The sequence below is a fragment of the Anomaloglossus baeobatrachus genome, chromosome 6 (genome assembly GCF_048569485.1).
Source record: "Anomaloglossus baeobatrachus isolate aAnoBae1 chromosome 6, aAnoBae1.hap1, whole genome shotgun sequence".
Taxonomy (NCBI): Eukaryota; Metazoa; Chordata; class Amphibia; order Anura; family Aromobatidae; genus Anomaloglossus; species Anomaloglossus baeobatrachus.
In genome coordinates this window covers 177,424,020-177,447,457 of record NC_134358.1, presented here as the reverse complement: position 1 = coordinate 177,447,457, position 23,438 = coordinate 177,424,020, and the positions used below count along the sequence as shown (strand labels likewise).

The 23,438-nt window shown below is 44.7% G+C and overlaps 1 protein-coding gene across 7 annotated transcripts in view; it reads right to left on the bottom strand.

Annotated features, from left to right (window-relative positions):
- PTPRM (protein tyrosine phosphatase receptor type M) overlaps positions 1–8,092 on the bottom strand; it is a 993,494-nt gene extending 985,402 nt beyond the window's left edge. For 6 of the 7 annotated variants that reach the window (XM_075314525.1, XM_075314526.1, XM_075314527.1 and 3 more), the window contains exon 1: positions 7,773–8,091. In XM_075314525.1, coding sequence (XP_075170640.1) covers positions 7,773–7,848 — 76 coding nt within the window. In that variant the 5' untranslated portion in view covers positions 7,849–8,091. Of the gene's footprint in view, positions 1–7,772 lie in introns of all 7 variants that reach the window. The other variant, XM_075314524.1, reaches the window with a different exon arrangement.
- Between the last annotated feature and the right edge of the window lie 15,346 nt (positions 8,093–23,438).

Genomic DNA, 23,438 nt, shown 5'->3' with positions numbered 1-23,438 from the left:
CATCTTACGATATCACATACGATATCATATGTGATCGTACCCGCCCCCATCGTATGTGCGGCACGTTCAATTTGTTGAATGTGTCGCACAAATGAATAACCCCCCGTTACACGTACTTACACTTCCATACGACCTGTATGTGGGCGGCGAACATCCACTTCCTGGAGTGGGAGGGACGTTCGGCATCACAGCGACGTCACGCGGCAGCCGGCCAATAGAAGCGGAGGAGCGGAGATGAGCGGGACGTAAACATCCCGCCCACCTCCTTCCTTCCGCATTGCCGGCGGGAGCCGCGGGACGCAGGTAAGATCTGTTCATCGTTCCCGGGGTGTCACACACTGCAATGTGTGCTACCTCGGGAACATTGAACAACCCGACGTGCAATTTTTAGCTTTTGAACGACGTGTATGCGATGAACGGTTTTTCGTTCAATCACACGTAGGTTTTACACGCTACAATATAACTTACGATGCCGGATGTGCGTCACTTACGACGTGACCCCGCCGACACATTGTAAGATATATTGTAGCGTTTAAAGTCCGCTTAAGATCTGTTCATCGTTCCCGGGGTGTCACACACTGAGATGTGTGGTACCTCGGGAACATTGAACAACCCGACATGCAATTTTAAGGAAATGAACAACGTGTATGCGATGAACGGTTTTACGTTCAATCGCAATCGCACGTAGCTGTTACACGCTACAACAACACTAACGATGCGGATGTGCGTCACTTACGACGTGACCCCGCCGACACATCGTTAGATTTGTTGTAGCGTGTAAAGCCCGCTTTACATTTAGGAAACTTGGCTCACACTAGCTCTTCTGCAAACGCTTCATTTATGTTATTTTTTACCTCTCCATAGCTAAAACCTACAAGAAGTAAAGTTCATATATTCAATCCCTACATCATAAAACTGATGTAGACGGACTAGAGTTCTGGCACAAGGTAGACGCTATTGGAAGTGTTTCTTCTGTCGGGTGCGTAGGAATCAAAAAGACATAAAATGCTGGTACACTGCATTACATGGGCACTATGGGTTTGGTGACTCAGTGGCGGGCACTGCTGTGTACGGACTTTTCACTGTATATTAGAGCATAATTTTGAAGTTTGAGTTAAAGGCATATTCCCATCTTTACAAGTTATCACCTACAACTCCCAGCATTTTCTGACAACCACAAAGGTTGGGAGACAGCCGCAGATCCAGCTCTGCAGAATAAGCTGGAGATATATAAAGGAATAACTTAAAGAGTGTGGAACATGAGACATTTACAGAATGACACAGTAATACGGTTCAGCGCTCTTAGCTGTGCTGATTTGGGAGATTTCACACAAAGTTTTCTTCCCTTGAAATGTTACAATCTGGCTTCCTTCAGCTTGTAAGGAATGTCTGATGGAGCCTTCCCTCTCAATGCAATGGAAAATTGGACCGCGGCACACAGTATCTCTGCCATGTATTCACAGACAGACTATTATGAGAGAGGAAAACTTTGGAGTTTCACAAAATGTAGTTCAGGGGCTTGCTATAAAGCACAGTAACCACTGCAGGCAAGGGAGAGAGGTGGATAAAAGGGGATTCAGACACAGCGTTGGTGCCATTCTCCTTTCATTGCACAATGAGAAGTAATGCTTTGCTCAGAACTAGGAAACTGACAGAGAACAAGCAGTAAGGTAACACTGTCACCCTGTAAGGTCTGCAGATCTGGACTATATAGATACCCAGCCATCCATCATCAATGCCAAGGCGTGGACCATAAATCAACTTTATGTATATTTCATACGATCATACAGAAGTGTTCAAAAACGTAAACTAGGGATCATTTGATGGCACTTTAGTATTTGCATCACAGTTGCTTCAGCTTCTTCATCCTATTGCATCTTGGAGACATTAAAACTGCACTTATACCTTGCAACAGGTTTTTGCCACCTAATCTGAGAACAGCATAATATAGGGGCAGAGACCCTGATTCCAGCAATGTCACTTGCTGGGCTGCTTAGTGTAGTTTTGATAAAATCACTGTTTAATCAGCAGGAGATTATCATTAGAGGACTACGTGGCGTGCTGCCAGGTAGTCCAGCATATTCATGAGCTCTGTATAACTGCTAGATCTGCAGCAGAGAAAACACTGATTTTATCAAAATGACAGCAAACAGCTCAGTAAGTGACACATCACTGGAATCAGGATCTCTGACTCTACATTATGCTGCTCTCAGATGAGGGTACAAAATCCTGGTGACAGATTCCCTTTAACTGGGAAAATGGACCTTAAAGTTAACTTGGGACATTTGAAACCAGTAAATAGCAATTCCCTAAGATTTGGAACGGATTCAAAGAATATAATCAGGGATTAAAATCCACAAATATTAAGTTTAATGGAAAGTGACACCCAATGGTAGACCATCCCCCCCTTAATTAACTAGATTGCAGGCTTTTCCATAGAAATGTCATTGTTAATACTCTTTTTATTCTTAAAGGGACTAAATCAGTGTCTTTAGGAATTGCTCTTTATGCCAAGGTTTATTATAAGGAAGGCATTTATTTCATTTCTATTAAAACTGTAACCGGATTAAATACGTGAGAGCTCTATAAGAAGCTGATGATGATGCGGACCTGTATACATGCTGCATGGACGGGCTCAGAGGTAATCATTGGGCTGTACAACTAAGTACATCAATGGCTCTGGCTGTAAAGTATCAGGATACGGCTCAAACGCAGGAAATTATTTTTTTTGTGCTAATGCTGAGGGAAAAGTCGACATCATAGGTCAACAATAGGGATAACAATAGCAACGTTTCCTCCTTTCCTTGTGAAAAACAAAATAAAAAAAAACAAAACAGCAGCCTATTAAAAAGTACAAGCGTGGGGCGACTTAGTGAAGTGGGCACATTTCACCAACTTAACGTGACAGCTATTGACATAGGATTTCTTTAATCAGCGGCCAACATCACCCGGGGGTCCCACAACAATCAGATACTATATAAAGTGCAGTAATTGAGGTCCTAAAACTTTATCATTCTAGGGATGAGTTGTAACTGAGAACTATACAGTACGTACCCTACGTCTGCAAGACCCAGCAATACGTCAACCCCTCTTTCCTAATATTTAATGTTATTTATTTATGTTGTTATTTATTGCTATTTTATCACTTACTATGATGACCTGTTATTATCTGCTCTTATTGCAAGGTGACTGTGCGATCTTCTGGCACATAGTTACCACTTGTAAATTGGTTTTATATATATATATATATTTATATATATATATTTATATCTATCTATATATATATAGAATCATATGTATAGATATATATAGATAGATATATACTGTATATATATATATATATAATAATAATAATAATTTATTCATTTATATAGCACTATTAATTCCATAGCACTTTACATACATTGGCAATATATATATATATATATATATATATATATATATATAAATATATATGTATATATATATATAAATATATAATATTATATATTATATATATAGAAAATATATATATATGTATATATATATATATATATATATATATAAAAAGAAAAAATATTTAAATATATATATAAATACACACATCTAGAAGGACAGAGGGCAACTTTTTACTCTATTTTACATGACCACTTGAAGAACACTTTTTTTTTACGCAAGCTTTCCCACCCATCAGGACGACATTGTGCCAGTTATCCGATACTATGGTAGCATGATGTTCCAATGACGACGTTCACTAAAATATAATCTTTGTGAACTTTGGCTGGGCTGAGTCCAAAATTGCAATGTTGCCGCAATGGCATGTAATCACTCCTGTTGATGGATCCAAATTATTGTCTTCTAAATGAAAAAAATGACCTCAAAGTGATGTAAAGGTGAATTAGAGCTGGAAATGAAGACATAGCAGTACCAGATTGGGGTATCGGTATAATAAACTGCATTTCTAGAAAGCGATTACGCCAATATTATCCTTAATATTTCAGGTAAAGTGTTAAGTGCAGGAAAGGATTTTGATGTCAGGCTTAGACTTCGTGCCCAATAGGTTAATAACAAGTCATTGCAATTACACTGTGATTGATTAAAGGCACGCGTGTCTCCCCAGCTACATCCTATGGATTATTAAGCCTTCGATGGAGTTCTAAAGCTGCACTAGGAATTGCTTAGAGGGGCTGACAGGCACGGAGCAGCCCGGCCATTCAGCAGCACAAGGGGGCTCAGAAAACTTTGCGGAGGTTGTGATGTGACACTGGCGGTATTCATGCTGGTGGCTCTCCAGCTCCCAGCAATGCACCTGGTTCTTCTCGCTCGCCCGCACAGCCCATACGGCATTGTTCTCCGGGACTTCGGTGTCTGAGCAGGACATGACAAGTCCAAGAGGAAATTACCCTGTTTACTTTAATAGAGGGGGAGCAGGAAAGCAGCTGGAAGATAAGAGAACAGAGGAAATAGGGTGGAGAATAAGGAGGCTGAAAAGTGGATGAAATGAAAAAGGAAAAGGGAAATTGTGAGAACAAGCTGCAGGATCAGATAATGATCACTCAACTGCAGAAATCAGCACCGGAGCAAGCCTGGGAGCAGCTCACACAGCAGTGTGTACACATGGACACAGATATTTATACACATCTATACATATTTGTATACACACTACTGTGGACAGTGCTCCCAGGCTCCGTCCACCACCGATCTCCCAGTGAAGTGCACTATATTGTACATGTATATCCATGTATAATGGGCTGGCCTCCAGTGTCAGGATGGGCATTGTAGTTCCAGTGGAAGAGTTTCTGTATGTTACTGTATCCCAAAGGTGCCATCAGGTGATATTCTGCTGGATTACACAGTGCTGCTGAGAGACAGGCGACTGACAAGAAATACAGAGGATTTGGCGGCATTTTTAAACCCCTGGATATGGGCTTGATGACTATTACAAACATTGTGCAGAATCCTCAACATCTGATATTATGTGGGCACATCAGTGTCTGTGGCACCGCTGCCATCTACAATGTGTTCATGGGGGACATCAGGTGCCCAATGAGGGGTCATCAGTCAGTTTCTATCCTCCATGGCTAGTCATCTCCAACTTAGAGAAGTCAAAGGAAAGTGGAGATCAGAAAGTTAGAGTTCTGTATGTATAGTCTGTGTGCTCACAACTCCGCCTTTAGGCTCCTATATATGAATGGAGTACAGCGGATGGAGAAGTACAGGTGATGTCCCCCTGCCATCGCCTTTTCCTATAGATCTATATTATTACAGTAGATGTAGAAGGGAGAAGTACAGGTGATGTCCCCATACTGCCCCCTTTACCTATAGATCTATATTATTACAGTAGATGTAGAGGGGAGAAGTACAGGTGATGTCCCCCTGCCGCCCCCTTTACCTATAGATCTATATTATTACAGTAGATGTAGAGGGGAGAAGTACAAGTGATGTCCCCCTGCCATCACCTTTTACCTATAGATCTATATTATTACAGTAGATGTAGTAGAAGGGAGAAGTACAGGTGATGTCCTCCTGCCGCCCCATTTACCTATAGATCTGTATTATTACAGTAGATAAAGTAGAAGGGAGAAGTACGGGTGATGTCCCCCTGCCGCCCCCCTTTACCTATAGATCTATATTATTACAGTAGATGTAGTAGAAAAGAGAAGTACAGGTGATGTCCCCCTAACATCCCCTTTACCTATAGATCTATATTATTACAGTAGATATAGTAGAGGGGAGAAGTACAGGTGATGTCCCCCTGCCATCCCCTTTACCTATAGATCTATATTATTACAGTAGATATAGTAGAGGGGAGAAGTACAGGTGATGTCCCCCTGCCGCCCCCTTTACCTATAGATCTATATTATTACAGTAGATGTAGAGGGGAGAAGTACAGGTGATGTCCCCCTGCCACCCCCCTTTACCTATAGATCTATATTATTACACTAGATGTAGTAGAACGGAGAAGTACAGGTGATGTCCCCCTGGCGCCCCCTTTAACTATAGATCTGTATTATTACAGTAGATGTAGTAGAAGGGAGAAGTACAGGTGATGTCCCCCTGCCATCCCCTTCACCTATAGATCTGTATTATTACAGTAGATGTAGTAGGAGGTAGAAGTACAGGTGATGTCCCCCTGCCGCCCCCTTTACCTATAGATCTATATTATTACAGTAGATGTAGAGGGGAGAAGTACAGGTGATGTCCCCCTGCCGCCCCCTTTACCTATAGATCTATATTATTACAGTAGATGTAGAGGGGAGAAGTACAGGTGATGTCCCCCTGCCGCCCCCCTTTACCTATAGATCTATATTATTACACTAGATGTAGTAGAACGGAGAAGTACAGGTGATGTCCCCCTGGCGCCCCCTTTAACTATAGATCTGTATTATTACAGTAGATGTAGTAGAAGGGAGAAGTACAGGTGATGTCCCCCTGCCATCCCCTTTACCTATAGATCTGTATTATTACAGTAGATGTAGTAGGAGGTAGAAGTACAGGTGATGTCTCCCAGCCATCCCCTTTACCTATAGATCTGTATTATTACAGTAGATGTAGTAGGAGGTAGAAGTACAGGTGATGTCTCCCAGCCATCCCCTTTACCTATAGATCTGTATTATTACAGTAGATGTAGTAGAAGGGAGAAGTACAGGTGATGTCCCCCTGCCATCCCCTTTACCTATAGATCTGTATTATTACAGTAGATGTAGTAGGAGGTAGAAGTACAGGTGATGTCTCCCAGCCATCCCCTTTACCTATAGATCTACAATATATTATTAAGGTAGATGTAGAGGGGAGAAGTATAGGTGATGTCCCCCTGCTGCCCCCTTTACCTATAGATCTATATTATTACAGTAGATGAAGCAGATGGAGATCCCTCACCCGATGTCTGCCTGTCAGGATTTGTGTACTGGGACCATCCACGTGTCAGCTCCACAGAGAAGGTGCCAGGGAATGTGATCAGCACCTGCCAGTCACACAGAGACCTACACACTCCGCAACCCGATGCCAGTGCCTGCCCTGGGTACCTGCCATGTGTGCCTGCCATGAGTGCCTGCCCAGTGTTTACCCCGTGTGTCTGAGATGTGTGCCTGCCCTGGGTACCTGCCATGAGTGCCTGCGATGTGTGCCTGCCCTAGGTACCTGCCATGAGTGCCTGCCCAGTGTTTACCCCGTGTGTCTGAGATGTGTGCCTGCCCCGTGTCCCTGCCATGAGTGCCGGTCATGAGTGTCTGCCCCGTGTGCCTGCCTGCTCCATGCCATGTCCCTGCCCCGTGTGCCTGCCTGCTGCATGCCATGTCCCTGCCCCGTGTGCCTGCCTGCCCCATGCCATGTCCCTGCCCCATGCCATGTCCCTGCCCCGTGTCTGTGCCTGTGCCTGCCCCGTGTGCCTGCCTGCTCCATGCCATGTCCCTGCCCCGTGTGCCTGCCTGCCCCATGCCATGTCCCTGCCCCATGCCATGTCCCTGCCCCATGCCATGTCCCTGCCCCATGCCATGTCCCTGCCCCGTGTCTGTGCCTGTGCCTGCCCCGTGTGCCTGCCTGTGCCTGCCCGTGTGCCTCCTTACTACCCGCTGTGTGGATAACGGGCACAGGGCAGGACTGGCATCGCCTACAATGATCAGCTCTATGGACCCAGATGTGCAGTAAGGAATAAGAAGATGCAAACAAATAGTTAAACATGGATTTCATGGAGAGAAGCAGGAAGCTGAGCCCGCCGTGATAGAAACTTCCTAACTCCGCAGAAGGCGCCGTGCCCGGTATACCGCCAGCTGCGCACCGGGGTCTGCACTCACCGGAGTACGGTCCGAACGCCACAGCGGGCAGAAGTCCGGCCAAAGTCAGCAGGCAACTTGGAAACACTTTCCCCATGGCGGCTCCAGGACTCCACAACGTCGGCGGCCAATAGTCTCCTCCGCCCGCACACAAGTCCCGACACTCCCGGCCGCGGACAAGTTTGGATGCTCCAGTAGTCCCGTGTGTGCAGAGCGCACTGGCACCGCGGGTACAAGAGTGAGTGGCGCCGTGCCCGCTCCGTGTGTGCAAGTACCGTGTGTCCTGCCGCAGCCTGTCTCTGGCACTGCCAGCGCCGCCCCTCACTCTACGCGATGGATTTGGAACTCTGGCGGCGGCTGCACAGGGCGGTGACGTCAGAGGCTCTCCCAGCGCTGGATGTAGCAGAGTGGATGAAGTCCAGGGCGTGACGTCACGAGGCTCTCCCAGCGCTGGATGTAGCAGAGTGGATGAAGTCCAGGGCGTGACGTCACGAGGCTCTCCCAGCGCTGGATGTAGCAGAGTGGATGAAGTCCAGGGCGTGACGTCACGAGGCTCTCCCAGCGCTGAATGTAGCAGAGTGGATGAAGTCCAGGGCGTGACGTCACGAGGCTCTCCCAGCGCTGGATGTAGCAGAGTGGATGAAGTCCAGGGCGTGACGTCAGAGGCTCTCCCAGCGCTGGATGTAGCAGAGTGGATGAAGTCCAGGGCGTGACGTCACGAGGCTCTCCCAGCGCTGGATGTAGCAGAGTGGATGAAGTCCAGGGCGGTGACGTCAGAGGCTCTCCCAGCGCTGGATGTAGCAGAGTGGATGAAGTCCAGGGCGTGACGTCACGAGGCTCTCCCAGCGCTGGATGTAGCAGAGTGGATGAAGTCCAGGGCGGTGACGTCAGAGGCTCTCCCAGCGCTGGATGTAGCAGAGTGGATGAAGTCCAGGGCGTGACGTCACGAGGCTATCCCAGCGCTGGATGTAGCAGAGTGGATGAAGTCCAGGGCGTGACGTCACGAGGCTCTCCCAGCGCTGGATGTAGCAGAGTGGATGAAGTCCAGGGCGGTGACGTCAGAGGCTCTCCCAGCGCTGGATGTAGCAGAGTGGATGAAGTCCAGGGCGGTGACGTCACGAGGCTCTCCCAGCGCTGGATGTAGCAGAGTGGATGAAGTCCAGGGCGTGACGTCACGAGGCTATCCCAGCGCTGGATGTAGCAGAGTGGATGAAGTCCAGGGCGTGACGTCACGAGGCTCTCCCAGCGCTGGATGTAGCAGAGCGGATGAAGTCCAGGGCGTGACGTCACGAGGCTCTCCCAGCGCTGGATGTAGCAGAGTGGATGAAGTCCAGGGCGGTGACGTCAGAGGCTCTCCCAGCGCTGGATGTAGCAGAGTGGATGAAGTCCAGGGCGTGACGTCACGAGGCTCTCCCAGCGCTGGATGTAGCAGAGTGGATGAAGTCCAGGGCGTGACGTCACGAGGCTCTCCCAGCGCTGGATGTAGCAGAGTGGATGAAGTCCAGGGCGGTGACGTCACGAGGCTCTCCCAGCGCTGGATGTAGCAGAGTGGATGAAGTCCAGGGCGTGACGTCACGAGGCTCTCCCAGCGCTGGATGTAGCAGAGTGGATGAAGTCCAGGGCGGTGACGTCACGAGGCTCTCCCAGCGCTGGATGTAGCAGAGCGGATGAAGTCCAGGGCGTGACGTCACGAGGCTCTCCCAGCGCTGGATGTAGCAGAGTGGATGAAGTCCAGGGCGTGACGTTACGAGGCTCTCCCAGCGCTGGATGTAGCAGAGCGGATGAAGTCCAGGGCGTGACGTCACGAGGCTCTCCCAGCGCTGGATGTAGCAGAGTGGATGAAGTCCAGGGCGTGACGTCACGAGGCTCTCCCAGCGCTGAATGTAGCAGAGTGGATGAAGTCCAGGGCGTGACGTCACGAGGCTCTCCCAGCGCTGGATGTAGCAGAGTGGATGAAGTCCAGGGCGTGACGTCACGAGGCTCTCCCAGCGCTGGATGTAGCAGAGTGGATGAAGTCCAGGGCGTGACGTCACGAGGCTCTCCCAGCGCTGAATGTAGCAGAGTGGATGAAGTCCAGGGCGGTGACGTCACGAGGCTCTCCCAGCGTTGGATGTAGCAGAGTGGATGAAGTCCAGGGCGGTGACGTCAGAGGCTCTCCCAGCGCTGGATGTAGCAGAGTGGATGAAGTCCAGGGCGTGACGTCACGAGGCTCTCCCAGCGCTGGATGTAGCAGAGTGGATGAAGTCCAGGGCGTGACGTCACGAGGCTCTCCCAGCGCTGGATGTAGCAGAGTGGATGAAGTCCAGGGCGGTGACGTCACGAGGCTCTCCCAGCGCTGGATGTAGCAGAGTGGATGAAGTCCAGGGCGTGACGTCACGAGGCTCTCCCAGCGCTGGATGTAGCAGAGTGGATGAAGTCCAGGGCGGTGACGTCACGAGGCTCTCCCAGCGCTGGATGTAGCAGAGCGGATGAAGTCCAGGGCGTGACGTCACGAGGCTCTCCCAGCGCTGGATGTAGCAGAGTGGATGAAGTCCAGGGCGTGACGTCACGAGGCTCTCCCAGCGCTGGATGTAGCAGAGTGGATGAAGTCCAGGGCGGTGACGTCACGAGGCTCTCCCAGCGCTGGATGTAGCAGAGCGGATGAAGTCCAGGGCGTGACGTCACGAGGCTCTCCCAGCGCTGGATGTAGCAGAGTGGATGAAGTCCAGGGCGTGACGTCACGAGGCTCTCCCAGCGCTGAATGTAGCAGAGTGGATGAAGTCCAGGGCGTGACGTCACGAGGCTCTCCCAGCGCTGGATGTAGCAGAGTGGATGAAGTCCAGGGCGGTGACGTCAGAGGCTCTCCCAGCGCTGGATGTAGCAGAGCGGATGAAGTCCAGGGCGTGAAGGTAAAGCTGCAGCTGAGGGTTGTAGTCCCCAGCTGTCTTCTTTACCTTGGCTGGTTATCCAAATTAGGTGGGAGCCCACATCATTTTTTTCTCTTTATTGTACACACAAGCGTACCGGCAACGTCCGCATGCAATAAAGCTTGTTGATTGGCCGCGCTGCAGCCTTTCAACAAACTTTAATACATACGAACAGTAGCCAAACCCCAAAATCGGCCACAGACCTTTTTGTAAAAGTCCATGTTCTTGTCTGAGACGGTATGAACCCCGAACTTTACAGTTCAGGTTCTCTCATCCCTAGTATGGGCTGTGTAGATGAGCACAGGTTCCTGCTCTACATCCCAGCAAATGGCCTGATGGAAGAAGAGACTTTCATGCTTCCACTGTTATTTTTATTTTATCTTTGGAGTATTGCTAACTCCTCTGCCCCCATCTTATATAAACCCTCCAGTGTCTTCATCTGTTTCCAGATTGGTCTTCGGTGATGTGTAACCTGCCGGCTGCTTCTGTGTTTCATGGAAAATGCCAGAGGTCACAACTCAATATAACTCTATGAGAGCCTCGTTGTGGCCTCGTTCTGTCTCTCATAGAGATACATTGAGTACTTGTGATGTAATGTCTCACTTTTGGCCAGTCTGAAGTTAGAGTCACAAGATGGCGCTGCGGGACTAGAGCGCCGTCTGTAAAAGGTGAAGACACCGGAAGGTGATCACTTTTAACATTGGAAATTCCCCTTTCTAAGTAAAGTTCCGGCATTTTCTTTTTTCTTCCATGATTTTAGCCAATCATAGCAGGACCGCAGCGACAGAGAAGTTCCATGGTATATGCTCAGTTAATTCAGTAAAAAATGTACACTATTATTACCAGGGGGCAGAACTTTGGAACACAGGGGCACAAAGAAAAGCTAAAAACTGTTCCAGGATCAGTGGAGCAATTGGAGGGCGTACTCAATTTAAGGAAAAAACATTCCAGTGAAGGATTCTCTTTAAAGAGGAGGTCACCACTTTTTCCCCAGTGGGACAATAGCTGTCTTCTATTGTTATCCTTCTAAATCTTGAATAAATTAACAACTTCCCATGTGTAAGGGGGGCATTCCTCCACAGCCTTGTATAGATTAGACCGTGTGCAGGGACACACTCCAACACCCGCTGTCAAAGTATTCACAAGGCACAGCACAACACTCCGCGCAAAGAAAAAATGATCCATTACTTCTATATCATAAGGAATATTAGACTTTGCTGAGGAGCTGACAGATCTTCCTTAAGGGGAATTTCCGATTTGCATAAATTATCACCTATCACAGTTTTAAACTAAAGAAGGATGAAATTGGACCCACCCTGATCCAACAATTATCACCTATCAGTAGAGAAGAGCAGATATTCTGAAATTCAAATTTGGTGGTTTTCCAAAGAAATTCAATATGCGTCAAATAAATTTGCCAAATCTCAATATTGGAAAGCTTGTAATTGCTCATAAAATACACATATGGAGGGAGAGGTGATAGGATCAAGTAACCACAAGAGCTTACACTCTGCAGGAAAGAGAGAGAAAGACCCCACTAACTATAACTATAAGAGCTAACACACTAGAGGAGTTAGAAAAAGAGAGAGGACCTTGGTGATATAAGACCGTTTACTCTATGAGAGAGAGAAGAAATACTCTGCTGACCATAAGGGCTTACACTCTACAGGAAAGAGAGAGAAAGACCCCACTGACTATAACTATAAGAGCTAACACACTAGAGGAGTTAGAAAAAGAGAGAGGACCTTGGTGATATAAGACTGTTTACTCTATGAGAGAGTGAAGGAATACTCTACTGACCATAAGGGCTTACACTCTACAGGAAAGAGAGAGAAAGACCCCACTGACTATAAGAGCTTACACACTAGAGGAGTTAGAAAAAGAGAGAGGACCTTGGTGATATAAGACCGTTTACTCTACGAGAGAGAGAAGAAATACTCTGCTGACCATAAGGGCTTACACTCTACAGAAAGAGAGAGCGTGAGAGGACCCTGGTGACATAAGAGCTTACAATCTATTAAAAAGAGAGAGAGGACCCTGCTGACCACAAGAGCCTAAATTCTACAGGAGAGAGATAGAGAGAGAGGACCCTACTGACCATAAGGGCTTACACTCTACAAAAGAGTGAGAAAAAGGACCCAACTATACATAAGGGCTTACACTATACAGAAGGGAGAGCGGACCCTGCTGACCATAAGGGTGTTTACAGGAGCGAGAGAGGAACCAACTGACCCAAAGGGCTTCCACTCTACAGGAAGAGAGAGCGAGAGAAGACCCTGGTGACATAAGAGCTTACACTCTATAAAAAGAGAGAACCCTGCTAACCATTAGGGCTTACACTCTGCAGAAGAGAGAGCGAGAGAGAGGACCCAACTGACCATAAGGGCTTACACTCTGCAGAAGAGAGAGAAACCCAACTGACCATAAGGGCTTACATTCTGCAGAAGAGAGAGAAACCCAACTGACTATAAGATGACAGAGAGACCCAGTGATACTGAAGAAAGAGAAGCGACTCTTGCTCTACAACCTGTCCTCCACTGGGAACCGCTGATGTGTGATGGCCCAGGTACTGACTACTACTGTACAAGGTATAATCCATAAGATGTCATAGCTACAGGGCATTATGTGAAAGCCTGCATGGCCACATACAAAGATATTAGCCTGCTCACTGACGCTTTGGTAGTGTGAAATGGTGGTTGACAATTTTTTGGGTTTATAAACTGTGAAATAAATCTCAAAGTGTTCGAATTCACATGAAACGCAAATTTTCCAACCACACCCCCTGTCACCGTATATTGTACACAGAAAGCTGTGCTGCCGGGATGCCAACTGTCCAAAATTGCTACAACAGTCCATAAAAATAGGAGACTTTTTGGCCCTGTCCGTAAAGAAAATTAAGTTGTCTGTGATTTTTTTTTTAAAGCTGAAAAAAAATATATACTGATGATTTTAACAGTAATTAACATTTTACAGTTTACAGTGAATACAGTTGATGTCTTCATATCAGAATTACGGCTGTAGACATGGATCACTTACAGGGATAATGATTTATTATATTTTTTTCTAATGTGTCCGTAAAAAACATTGTCCAGAAAAAATGTAAAAAACAATTAGGCAACCCTGCTGTGCTGTGGTTGGCGTTATACATGGCTCAACAACTGAGCTCTGCTAGATCTGCAGCAGAGAAAACTGACTCTTTAGTAATTGCGGCACCCAGTATACTAAGGGGTACTTTGCACGTTGCGACATCGCTACTGCAATATCGTCGGGGTCAAATCGAAAGTGACGCACATCCGGCGTCGATAACGACGTCGCAATGTGTAAAGCCTAGATGCGCCGATAAACGATCGCAAACGCGTTGTAAATCAGTGATCTGTGTAGTGTCGGACATTTTCATAATGTCACACCAATGGGAGATACAATGTTGTTCCTCGTTCCTGCGGCACCACACATCGTTGTGTGTGACGCCGCAGGAGCGAGGAACATCTCCTTACCTGCCTCCACCGCCAATGCGGAAGGAAGGAGGTGGGCGGGATGTTTACGTCCCGCTCATCTCCGCCCCTCCGCTTCTATTGGACGGCTGCCGTGTGACGTCGCTGTGACGCCGCACGACACGCCCCCTTAGGAAGCAGTAGCTTCACAGAATATCGCATGTGCGGCGGGGGCAGGTACTATCGCGCTCGACATCGCGAGCATCGGCTAGCGATGTCGCAGCGTGCAAAGTACCCCTAAGTGACACATCGCTGGAATCAGGGTCTCTGTTTCTACCACATGGTGCTGTCTGATTACATAGCAAAAACCTGCTGACAGATTCCCTTTTAGTGATGCAGGATGTAAAAATAAACTTGCTTTCATTTGCACAGAAAACCATTTTCTTTAAAGCTGAATTAACACAAATAATTGCCATTAATGTGAATTGAATTTGCTGTGGTTTTAGTCAGCATAACCTATAATTGAATTGAGTGTGGAAAATTGTATTTTCGGAGTGTCTATACATTTTTTTTATACTATCAGCTTCTTACAACGCAGTGACACATTATCTCCATACATATCCTAGAAAAAAAGACTTAAAGACAGCTGCCAATCACCACAAAACCGATCAACGAAATTCTTACATTATATGTCATATTTTTATATTTTCTGTGAAATGTTAATTTATTTTATGACAACTATGTAAATGAAAATTCAGTCTATGCCATACCGAGCAACAGAATAAAAAAAACCCCATTAGCCTCAGTTCACATGGGCATCTTCTCCTTTTTTTGCCATCTGTTATCAGTCATAAATACTGAATACAATGGAAACCAGCCGGACCCAGATATATTACAAATTTATGTTATTGCAGGATTTGCGGGAATCTATTCTAAAATTTTTGTTTATTCTGAAAAAAAATCTGAAGACTTCTTACTGAGGAATTGAAGGTCATTTACATTGTTAAAGGGGTAGTCCACTACTTTTACATTGATGGCCTTTTCTCAGCATAGTCAAGGAAAGTAGAGAACCAACGGCACATACCATCTGGTTTCCAAAAAAACAGATTCTTTTATTGGTTCCAAAAGTGCATATAAAAGGCAAGAGGAGAGCTGGGCGCGGGTCTCCTCAGGACGATGGCCGTTTTGTGCGCTGTATAGCACGAAACGGCTGTCGTGCTGAGGAGACCCGCACCCAGCTCTCCTCTTGCCTTTTATATGCACTTTTGAAACCAATAAAAGAATCTGTTTTTCTGGAAACTGGATGGTATATGCCGTTGATTCTCTACTTTCCTTGATGTAATGAGACTTTGATTCTTACATCAACGTGCACCCACGACCAGTGCTATATGGGAAAATAACCTGGTCTGACCTCCTCCTTTCCGGAATTAATGCGGGATGCAGTGTTTCTCAGGATAGGTCATCAATGTCTCATTGGCCGAGGTCCAATACCCGGCACCCCCGTCGATCAGCTGTTTCCGCAGGAAGCCTAAAATGCTCAGTTCTGGAGCTGCCCTGTCAACTGAAAGCGGTCACAGCTGGCTACTGCACATCCGCCTCCTATTCAAATCAATAGGAGTCGGATGTGGTGAACCCGGCAACAGCCACTATCAGAAGACGAGGTTGCTCCGTAAATGAGCATTTTCACTGCCTGCTACCGCGGCTGGTACCAAGAACAGCTAATCGTTGGGATTGCCAGGTACTGGACCCCAACCGATCAGACATTGATGACCTCTCCTAAGGATTGATAATCCATGAATAAGACCGCAAGGTTGAAACGTGTAGGATAGTCCCCATGTTCACCGTCTCCATGGCCCTGTGTTCCCCTATGTGTATTTATATTTTTACTGGACTCAATAAAAATGTATAGTTTTTATTCAATTTTCCTCCTCACACGCGATGCTGGATTTTTTCTTCCTTGATAGAAATATATAAGTGGTATGGCAAGTGGATTAGCCCCATTATAATTTGTATTGGGCCTATTTACAACACTTCTTTGTGAAATCTCTGTAGTAGGAGTATGAGCGTGCGCATGGTATGGAGCGTGTTCATACAACTTGGGCAATATCAGTGGAAACCGTCTGGATTTAGGTGTGGACTCCTTATGGTAAAGTAGAGGGACATCTGTGTTGGTTAGACATTGGAACCTGTGATCTTCTCCATGGTACAGTCCTTATTCTTCAGGACACGGTATAATTTTGTATTATCTTTCATGTGTTCCCATACCCCTTCTCAGTGCACATTGTGTGATGCTTCAGTTTCTCTGTAGTGTTGCTGAATAATACTTCTATATGATCCCTAGCATTACCAATTTATCACTAATGGTTCTACCCTTTTCTTTCCCAGCGGCCAGCTTATCACAGTGGTGCCTACCAAATGCAGTCTGGTTCCCCTATTGGTGGCTGTCAGCTGCCAAAATAAACCCCTAAAATGGATTTATTTTTTATTTTGTTGGGGTTTTTTTTAAGTGGAAATGCTTAGAGAAATAAAGGACAGTCAAGTCCAGAATTAGTGGGCTACCTCCTTCGTATGAAGACCCCACTATATTGATTCAGGCCCAATGTATCTCCACGGCTTTTATTCTTTCACTAACTAGTGTCTCAGCAATATTCCAGAAATTGGGGGACCCACATTTATTATTCTAGCTGATCCATCTGTGGAGAATAAACAAATGCTGGATTTTTGTTTGGCAACTGCTTGGTTGATAGATTAATTTCATTTGAGATTTGAGTCCCAGCCACGCTCTGGTGGGCACCGTGCCCGGTCACCAGTGATGCCATGCCAGCTCTTTGCCACTTGGCAATGTCCACTATGCTGCTGCATTTTAAAGGATTATCACTCATGGAGAAGATTGATGGAATATCAGAGGTAATTAATGTATTATTCACTTTTATTGGGTACACACAGAGAAAATGTAGTAATGTCTTTAAACAGTTGTAATAAATATGTAGTTGCTCTTTGGAAGCTATATGAGGTACATCTGCTCAATAAATACCCCCGAAAAGGCACCAGTTTGGGAATGGAGCAGAGCTTTGGGCTCTAAAATACGTATTATGGATGTAAATGGCCTACCGACAAGATTATTCAGTGCAAGACCCATCTTCTGGAACTGGAAGAAGCTCTGAGCCCATACTCCATGACATTTTGGGGCCCTTTAGACACGTTTGAAGGCATATACTTTTCAAATGGAGTGGTGAAGTGTTTCTTTGCTGCAGTTAGGCAGATGTGGATGCTGCATTAGGTACCTGGGCTTTGGTTGTATTTCTCATACTAACAGCAAGAGGGTCAGATGGCACAACTAGTGGTGAGTGAGCACTATCATGCTCGGGTGCTCGGTACTCGTTACAAACGGACACTTGGACGCGCTCGACTTGTGTACCTTGTGGATGGATGTCAAGTGGGAACTCAAACATTTTTTTCCAGAACATTTTCCAGAAAATGCTTCAATTCCCCATTGGCTTCCACTATGCTCGTGTGCTCGAGCCGCGCCCATCCGACCATCTAACTGCTTGTTACGAGAACTGAGCACCCGAACATGGTAGTGCTCGCTCATCACTAATCACAGTGTTTTGCAGTAAGCTTTGGAAAAAGGGATCAACCTTAGTATCAGTGGGCACTAATAGATTAAGGAAAATTAAATTGGGTGGACTTTTGCTAACGTTAATAAATATAGCAGCCCTTAATTTGTTAGATTGACAATGAGAGTGTACACTAATTGTCTACACAACCATTAGTGGTGGAATAGGAGATTTCTTCTCTGAATGTCCATCCAACAAACATACAGTAACACATAAGTGCAACCATTTCAAGATTGCCCAAAACCTGTAGCACATGCAACATCTTAAAGGGAATCTGTCACCGTGTTTTTGCCACCCAATCTGAGAGCAGCATAATGTAGAGACAGAGAATCTTATTCCAATGATGTGTCACTTACCAATCTACTTACTGTAGTTTTGATAAAGTCACTGTTTAATAAGCAGTAGATTATCATTAGAGGACTACTTGGCATCATGCCAGGTAGTCCAGCATATTTATGAGCTCTGTATAACTGCTAGATCTGCAGCAGAGAAAACATTGATTTATCAAAATGACAGCAAACATCTCAGTAAGTGACACATCGCTGGAATCAGGGTCTCTGTCTCTACGTTATGCTGCTCTCAGATGGGGGAGCAAAAACCCGATGACAGATTCCCTTAAAGTAGTAGATTGAACCCGAAGGACGTGTGTCTGCTTTCAACCTAAATGATAAGTTCCCTTGGTGAGTATTTGGTGAGTTTTTGACGTTGCACATTCTCTGTACCTGTTAGTTAAATTAGGTTACTAGTGTTTTTTATTGTGTTTTCTTTTTTGCGTGCATTTCTATTGCAGTATGTCATGTTTTGGATAGTTCCTGCTACATAGCTTTGATAAAACTTTTTTCTATAAAGTCACGGGCAAATTATATTAGCTTTTAGTGCATTTGTGCTGCAGATACACACTAAATACGTATATGCATTTTTTACCTGCAAGTTTTCCAGATCTCATTCAAGTCTATGGTTAAAATCTGCAAAGTAAAACACTTATTTACCACTTGAGAAATCGACATGTTGTGGATTTAAAAAGCTCACCGCAGGTCAGTTTACATGGGATAAAAAAAAAGCACGGAGGACAGGAGATTTCTATAAATCCATCCACTTTGCTGAAACGGTAAGATTCTGTAAAGCAAAAATACGCAGCGTCGTGAAAACATGAAAATGATAAAATGTGACGAGTGTCTTATTAAATTCATTCCACAAAATATTCAGAATATCCAGGTTATTGTTGTTCATTGTAAGACTTTGTGGATAGATCCCTAAATCCTTCAATCTGCCAGTCAGTAAAATCAGTAAAATCATGTTTATTATACTTGGTTTTTTTTTCTTCTTCTTCTTCTTCTTCTTCTTCCTCTTATTATTATTATTATTATTATTATTATTATTATTATTATTATTATTATTATTATTTATTATTATTATTATCTATTATTATTCTTATATCATTTTACATTTTTAGACATTTTTGTATTTATTTATGTGCAATAGCCTGGAATTAATTAATTGAAATAATGAATTAACTCAATTAAAACAATCTATCCTTTGAATTAACTTCATGCCTCCGGTATTATCCTGCTCCGGCGGCTACGTTGCTTCCTTTAGTTGTATATTAATGTAGTTGGAAGAGAGAATTTGAGAATTGGTGAATGCTGCCACCTCTGGCGGAAAAGGAAATCGTAACGTTCCACATCATTTTTTATCAGAGATACCAGTTTAGCATAAAATAAAAGCTATAATGATGTAAAACACATGAATTGATTAAGAAAGGAAGAAGAAAGCTGCATAATGGTCTATGATAATAATGCAAACAGTGGATCACTTTCTATCTGTTTAACTGATTTCTACTTTAGATTATTATTACAATTAGCAATATGATAGACAATGTTTAAAAAGTGGAAAAAGCTTGAACTTGATGGATCTATGACATTTTTTAAACCTATAGAACTAAAAAAATAATATTACAGGAAATATATAATACTATGAAGAAAGTCAAATTCCTTAAATCCAGCAATAAAGAACCTTATAGGTATGGGAATATTAGATATTATGGATTGTCATCCTTAACTTTAAAACTGTTGACAGTGGAAGTAAATAGTATTAAAGGGAACCTATCACCATGTTGTTTATAATACTCACCTAACGGTCGGTGTCGAGCAGACTGGTTGGGTGGGCGTCTCCGTTCTCCGGGTCCGCGCCTCCTCATTCGGCCATCTTTCTCCTTCTTCTGAAGCTAGTGTGGCTAATGCATTGTACGTCATACACACTAGCCGACATTGAGGTCCAGCGCAAGCGCACTTTAATCTGCCCTGAGTAGGGCAGATGCCCTGAGTAGGGCAGATCAAAGTATTGTAGTGCGCCTGCGTGGGACCGCAATACCGGCTAGTGTAGATGACGTAGATCCGACCAGTCTGCTCTACACTGACCTTTAGGTGAGTATTATAAATATCCGGTGACAGGTTCCCTTTAATTGCCTTGTGACAATGACACCTATGGAGGTGCTGGGTGGCAAGTGTACAGTCATCTCTTAAATTTGTGAAAATGTTTCCCATTATTTCCTCCATTAAAAATAATAAAATAAACATATTTGGTATCACCACTTCCATAAAAGTGCAATCTATTAAAATTTGGAAATAATTAATCCCAACAGTAAACACTGTCATGAGGGGGAAAAAAAGAATTCCAAAATTGTGGGGTTTTGTTTGTCACCTCACCTCCCCAATAAACTTTTCTAATAAGCAATCAAAGAATTTTATCTTCACAAAATTAGAATAAATAGAAATATCAGCTCACCGCGCAAAACATAAACCTTCAATCAGTCCCACCAATGGAAAAATAAAATGTTAGGGGTCTCAGAGAAACTATCATTATTGAAAAAATATGAATGAAAAGATAAAAATGAATCCATACAATGAGAATGAGGTGAGACCACGCGAAACCCTGTAGTTTTATATATATTATATATATATATGTATATATATATATATATATATATATATATATATATATATATATATATATATATACAAAGCTGGAGGCATATAAGGGAAATATCACAAGAAAATGCATAAGTTTAATGAATGTGGAGATAAATTTTAGACACCTGAAATAGGTTATTAGTAATACATAGTAGTAAAAATCCACAACAAAGATAATCACTGCACATAAACAATCATGGACGAATCTTTAATGGTAAGATGAACATCAGCTAAAAGCGAGTATAGACAAGTACATACACATAGTACTTACCAAAGTGCCCTCCTCACGCACGTTTCTCACAATGTTCTTCATTACAAATTCTCATAAAATGGGAACACATGAAAAACATTTTTTTTTACAATATTGTTAATTTCTTTTCAACATTTAAATAGAAAAAAAAATATACATATTTGGTACCACCATAGTCAGACTGACTTCGACAATCATGTTTTTAGGTCATGATGAACGCCATAATAAACGGCATAAAAACACCAAAACAAAACAAAAAGCAGTAGCAGCGTTGTATTTACTTCCCATTGTTCAGTGCATGATATGGTAAAATTAATGGTGTGATTCAAAACTACAACTTGTGATAAAAAAGCCAGCATATGTCTGTCAGTAGAAACATAAAACAGTTAAGAAAATCTTCAATACTCCAGCAGACAAATTTAAGGACTCGATTTGTACTTAAAAAATTTTTTCTTGCGTTTGCAAATTTTATTAGGAAAATATCATTAAAAATAGATCCACACTCTGGACAATATAGTAAACAGATCAGGAGTGGTAGCCTCACGGAGGTAATTATTATCAAGCAAGTTGAAGATGACATGATCTCTAAAAGGCATAAAGTTAAAAATGACACATTCTTTTTTATTTTAGGCATAAAAAAATATATTTTCACCATTTACATTTTTAAATTAACAAAAAGGAAAATGGGCCAATGGAAAAGTTTGGGCACCCTTGGATATTTTGTGCTCAAATAACATTGACAAAGGTTTCAAGCTGGGTGATACAAATATCACAGCCTTCTGAAAACCCAGCCTCCACTGACCTTGTGCCCAAAATTTTGAATGCCACAGTATTGTTATGTCCTGGTGGTGTATTCACTGGACCGTGCACCGGACTCCCCTGGAGGGGCAACCAAGAGCTAACCCCTATACAGGTACTGTCTGGTCGCCCCACCAGAGGGCCTAAATGCATGGCAGCCGGAACACGAGTAGGTACGGGAACAGCGTCCTTCAGGGGACTAGTAATACAAAGTCTCTGGGGCCACAGGGTTCCAGAAGACAGTGCCAAAATCAGGTTCAGGTGCCGGGTTGGAACAACAGACGGGATCTGGGTCCAGCTGGGCGTGAAGGTTGAGGTCGCCAGGCCAAGTCCAGGTGACGGGTTCAGACCGACAGGAGGTGGCGGAATCCTCAGCACACGGTCACCGGGACACTTCTTGGGATATCAGCACTTTGGGACCAGGTCAGGACGGCAGACGGGCTCTGCGGAAGACACAGGGTTAATAGGGATGCAATGCACAGAGAGACCTGACATCTAGCTCAAGGAACACGTTGCTCAGGCACCGCCCACATGGAAAGGGAAGCCTTATATACCCTGTCCCAGTATCATGTCATATCCTGCTTCAGGAGTGCTGGGCCTATAAGTTAAGGTGAGTTGGCGCGGCCCCGCCCTATACACATGCATGGGTCTCAGAATCAGAGCCAGACAACTCAGAGTCAGACACAAGGGAGCAGGACCCAGGGGAGCAGGAGTGGGAGCGGCAGCCGTGACCGGTGGGCACACAGACTGGATCAGTGGGTAAGGAGCGGTACCGTGCAGGTGCGACCGGATCAGTGGGTAAGGGACGGTGGCGTGGCACCGGGAGCGTGACAAGTATATTTATATATATATATATATATATATACATATATATATACACACACCGTATTTTTCGCTTTATAAGACGCACCTGATTATAAGACGCACCCCCAAATTTGGTGAAGGAAAAGAGAATTTTTTTTTAAATGTTAAATGGGGTCCATCTTATAATGCCAGTGTCCGTCTAACAAATCATATAGGGTATATGTCCCTCATAGCCCCCCATCCTAAAATTAGCCCCCCTTAATCTGGATATGACCCCCTTATATTGAATATAGCCCCCTTGTGCTGGGACATGTCCCCCTGTGCTGCCCATGGCCCCTATAGATGGTACACCTCCTTTGTGTTTGATATGGCCCCCATGTGTGCTGCCCATGGCCCCTATAGATGGCACATCTCCCCTGTGTTAGATATGGCCCCCATGTGTGCTGCCCATGGCCACTATAGATGGCATATCTCCCCTGTGTTAGATATGCCCCCCATGCTGCTGCCCATAATAAAATAAAACACTCTTTCCTTACCTTCTCAGCGCTATCCCTCCTCGTGTCTCCCACCTCGCAGTTGAGCTCCGGCTTCCTCTACTTCCTGGTTCTTGCTGCCGGTCATGTGATCGGCACGGCAGAGTGATATCATCTCTGTGTGCCTTATCACAGACAGCAGCAGCAGGAGACCGGGGGATCAGCGCTGGAGATAAGTAAAGCTTTTTTTATTTTACTATGGGCAGCAGCACGGGGGCCATATCTAACGCAGGGGGGATCATGTGCGATCAAAGGGAGCACAGGCAGATATAATATGCCCCAGCCCCTCAGCGTGATGCAGTTTCAGCACCACGCTGCTGATGGACAGCGGCTGTGCATATTATATGAGCGTGAGCAGGAGATCAAACGCTGCCACTCG